This window comes from Aplysia californica, unplaced genomic scaffold (assembly GCF_000002075.1).
Source record: "Aplysia californica isolate F4 #8 unplaced genomic scaffold, AplCal3.0 scaffold00144, whole genome shotgun sequence".
Taxonomy (NCBI): Eukaryota; Metazoa; Mollusca; class Gastropoda; order Aplysiida; family Aplysiidae; genus Aplysia; species Aplysia californica.
The window spans coordinates 8,156-13,168 of NW_004797414.1; the positions used below are offsets into that span (position 1 = coordinate 8,156).

General features: G+C 39.7%; 1 protein-coding gene across 1 annotated transcript in view; it reads left to right on the top strand.

Annotated features, from left to right (window-relative positions):
* LOC101847185 overlaps positions 1–4,098 on the top strand; it is a gene marked incomplete at its 3' end in the record, with an annotated part of 8,643 nt that extends 4,545 nt beyond the window's left edge. The window contains 2 exon segments of the mRNA XM_035969401.1: positions 125–1,153; positions 4,046–4,098. Coding sequence (XP_035825294.1) covers positions 125–1,153; positions 4,046–4,098 — 1,082 coding nt within the window.
* Positions 4,099–5,013: the final 915 nt, after the last annotated feature.

Genomic DNA, 5,013 nt, shown 5'->3' on the forward strand with positions numbered 1-5,013 from the left:
GGTGTGGGGGGTGTCTTTTAGAAGGAAATAAAAGGTGCTGAGCCAAAAAGAAACAAAGCAAAACATTATGACTATGCGTGACATTTGTTTATTGTTGTTTGGGTTTTTTTTACTCTCTTCACAGTCCTTGGCTACAGCATGTGGGCGGGGCTAACGCCAGAGAGGAAGACCAGGTCCAGCACAAGGCGGGACAAGAGGGAAACAATAAACGTGAAACGTCACAACCGAGACGACGGGCGAGTCCTCCTTCACCCTGGTGCGGCAGAAATATCCAGCCGACAAATTCTTCGAGAGGTACGCGTGAGTTCTTGAACACCTGGCTCACCACTGGGGGTGTGAACGTGCTGGAAAGACTACTCCATTACAGAAGTTACCTCAACTGTTCACTTCGCTGCAGTTATGATGAAGAGGAACGTCCTTCACGTATCATAGTTCATGATGGGAATCATAACAGCGATAAGATTATACGTGTCTTTGAAAAGACCCATTATAATAATTCTAGTTTGTTTCCAAGATTGTCAGAGGTGGAATTAGAAATTCTTAACGATCAGAGCCCTCTGGATGATGCAATGAGTGTGGCAAGTGAGTTCACGTCCACAGCTGTGTTGATAAATTCTTCAAGAAACTTCGCGGTTGGGGATCTATTGACGGTACGAATCGACCTCCACGACGTCCGAGGTAGACCACGTGACAAAGGAGGGGACGTAATCCGGGCGTGGATATATGACGTCACGAAAGGGGCAGCCACACCCGGTCATGTGACCGACCTCCACAACGGAAGCTACGTGGCGTCGCTACCGCTCAACTGGCCCGGGAGGTCAGAGGTGAAGGTCGCAATACATCACCCGCGAGAGGTCGTCCGATTGGGCGTGTTTCTTCGAGCCGCGCTGGGCACGATGCGATACCTCTCGGCCGTGTTCGAGAACGGCCGGCACACAGAGGCGTCGCTGTGCATGTGGTACCCCGCCGTGCCCGGATACAGGCACGTGTGTAACCTGACGGCCCTCAACGGCGGCCTGCCCTGGTTCTGTGGCAAGCCGCGCGGCGACAACAACTTGACGTGCACTGATTGGACGAGATCCGAGTCCTTGGACTATGTCTTTCCGCTTCCGCTCACGAGTGCTGAGGAAATCTGGCTAAACAAAATGAACAGGTTTGCCACAGTGGTCTATACATGTTATGTCCGTGTAATAGTGAATAGAACCTCTGCAGCTTGACCAATACGCATATCAAGGGTCTATCTATCTATCTATCTATCTATCTATCTATCTATCTATCTATCTATCTATCTATCTATCTATCTATCTATCTATCTATCTAGCTATGATCAAGCCTACCAAGGTACTGGAACCGGATATAAAAACAGAGCAACGACAAAAATTTCGCTTTCAAATACCTCAGCATCAGTTAAAAAGACTGATAACTTACCTCTACACTTTTTAAAGACCAATTCAAGGCTTCGTTTTTCGACATTTAATTATAATCTCTTTGTCAAGGAACCTGTTCCAAAAGTTGATTTTTTATTCACGGTCCCTTAAGAAATACCCTGACGTGCGGCTATGTTTTGCTGACAATTGAAGGGTTCAGAAAAATAAAGGGTCACCTTGGGGTCGTTTCGACAAAAATGCGAAATTCACTAGGACTACAACGCATGATATTATACTACCGAGTTTATGTTAATTTTTAAGGACATAAACTCCTATTTCAAGCCATCCAGTAGTTTCATTCAAATGCTTTGCTGCGTTGCTTTCATTGATGTGTGTCCTCACACAGAACTCTATTTTTTAGCATAATGTGATTTAGACCTGTTACTTTTCGGACCCCTTCAATTACACAAAATGCCTAACCTGAATTTCGAATGTAACCAAAGCGATTTATCGCTACCTTAGAATATTACAACGTTTTATCGGACATTTTTGGCCGTATTTTGAGTTACTAAGACCATGGAACCGAAACCAAATGTTCTGTCTGCTCTATCAAAATCATAAGATTATTTGGAGTCATTATCAAAATATTCAAAGAAGTGTATTCGAAAAATCTTGACATGTTGTGAAACTCAAACTTTTTGACGTAAAAGTTCTCAAAACTAGGTGCTTATCAGATAGAACGTTGTAATTACAAGATAACGATTTCTCATTAATTGTATCACGACAAAAAGGAGAAATCAGGCACTCGTCAGTTTCTGGGCATAAGGGGTTTTTGGTATCATCTTTAAGTGCGTTCATTTGTCTTGCTCTGGGTGAAAAATGCCCATTTATTTTGAGTAGAAAACGAGATATTTGCGATTGAAGGATGTGGGGGTCGCCTGGTGATAAAAGTAAAATTAGTTAGAAGATGACCACCACAGTTTAGCGACTTCCAAAGCTGGGGTATCCTTTGAAACAGTTTTTTTTTCTTTTGTGTGCCTTTGGTCAATGTTTCACGGTGAACAACCACACAGAAATAAATGTGTCAGTAGATGTACATAATAGACATGAAAGATGCTGCTAAGCTAAATATCAAATACTGCCCATCCATCAGAAAAAATATATTCCATTATAATGACTAGCGCCTGATTCCACCACGATGACATGCAATTTCCCTCTATACAGTGATGCCCAAAAGAAACTTTAAAATATCATCACCCAATCTTCGTGCACTACCTTGAACTACCTTGCACTACCCATGCAGCATACCAATTCAAAGTTAATTAAATTCTACATCATCTGACACATTAATATTTCATCTATATTAAGCGACGCCCGAGATATGGTCATTCAAAATTAACCTTTAAAAAATCAGGCTTGGCAAAATTGTGTGAAATCAAACAAACATAAAAATGTGTTCACGCGAGTATTGAAGTCCATCAACTTTGGTGGAATGGACATTCGTTGAATATCGAATGAGAGGAGAATACCATTGTTTCTGCAATGGATATCATCTTCTGATGATGCTTTCAAACAGATTAAAGAACAGAGTAGTAAAAAATACTATGCAAAACCTCGACTTCATATTACATGTGCCCATTGGTATGATTGTTTTTGTTTAGGAGCTATTGGTTTCATATAGAACACAAAACCTCTTTTGCACATAGATTGTGATAGTTAGATTCTTGGAAAATCATCCGCCAGTGAGGGGCAGAGGCCACGAAACTGTCATCGTTTTGGGTGGTCAGGGGTAGAATAAACAAATCTGCCCTCGTGTGAATCACCAGATGACTTGGTTTAGTTGACAACATCGCCCAAGTGCTGGAAGGTTATGTCTTACTCTTATTTCGTCATGGTGCTTTTCAAATAGACATCTCCATGCATGGCGAAGCACTTTCTCACAGGGCCATTGCCACTAGACAATTCTTGGAAAACCAAATCATATCAATGTTGGAGTGGTCACCAGTAAATAGCCCCGATATGAATCCTACAGGAATGTGAAGTCCCATGAAAAGCAGTTAAAGAACATGGACTTTGCTCCCAATGCAGACCCTTTATTAGCAACTGTCAGTGACGTTTGGAATGATATGACACACAATTATGTCCACATTTTAATAGAGCTGATGCCCAAATGGTTCGTGCCCAACACAAAACCAATGGCTCCTAAGCAAGATAACAATGAGTATATGAACTGTCAAGTCCAAACGTTGCGTGGAACATGTATTTGTGATCGTTCTGTTTTCTTTTTTTTTTTAACTATCCAATCAAAATACTGTTTTTGCAGACACCAAAATTTCCTTTCATTAGAAGCATAATGTAGGCATATGTCCTTTCTATCAATATTGATGCTCCTCAATAGGCGCGCGAAGACAATTTTAAGTTTCTTTGATTTCTCACAATTTTGGTCAAATCTGAATTTTTAAGGTCAGATTTGAGTGACCATATCTCGGGTGTCTCTTAAAATAGATAAAATATGAATGTGTCTGATGACGCAGAACGTATTTAGCTTTACAATGGTATGCTGCATGAGTGGATAGTGCAAGGCTTTAACACAATGGTTGGGTGATTATATGTTCAAAGTTTCATTTGGACGACACTGTTTAAGATACGTTACCTTGGCCATCGTTACTTATTCCCAGTCCCCCGTACATAAGAAAGTTACAGACTAAAGGAATTACAGTGAACGTTAAAGGTGAGTTATCTGTCTATATATAAATATCTATTTATCTATCAATCTATCTATCTGTCTATCTATCTATCTATCTATCTATCTATCTATCAATCTATCTATCTATCTATCTATCTATCTATCTATCTATCTATCTATCTATCTATTTATCATTCTATCTCTCTGTCTATCTATCTATCTATCTATATATTGTGGTGAGAGGCAGGTGCTCTGTTGTGGTTTGCTCATTCTTTCCAATTAAACATCTATCGTCCTCATCTTTCCTCCGCCTCCTTTTCTTTGTATATTACTCTTTTGTAGCAACACCTGTAATCATCACCACGTTTTTTGACCTGTTTGTATTGCAAGGGCCCTAAAACTCTTACTGAAACTAGAAAAATCTATCTATCTATCTATCTATCTATCTATCTATCTATCTATCTATCTATCTATCTATCTATCTATCTATCTATCTTAGTCAGTAGGTATGCACTATTTGTCTTCTGGAGCTTTGTACTCAAAATAAAAACAAAACAATCAAAATATTACCATTGTAAAAATAAAATTAGAAAACAAAGTATGGATTTTATAAAATGTTGATAACATTAACCTGAAAACAGGAAAGGAAAGCTGCGGTATGAAGTTCAAACCAACCCTTTCATAATTGTGTTCAGGTTTTAGGAAGAGTTTTACGGCACTAACAACACAATTAAGTCACATAAGTGCCGAGGATTAAAGGTGTTACAGGAGAGTAACAAACACAAAATGAAGGATGAGAGATAAGGACGATAGATATTTGATCTCAAAGAAGGGGCACATCACAACCAAATCACCCACCAACCTCCCATTGTATTTATTGGCCTTTGAACCCCAACGACATGTTGGAACTGCAGGTATTATTTTGTTCTGATATATGTAATGTTTCATTATTATTATTAT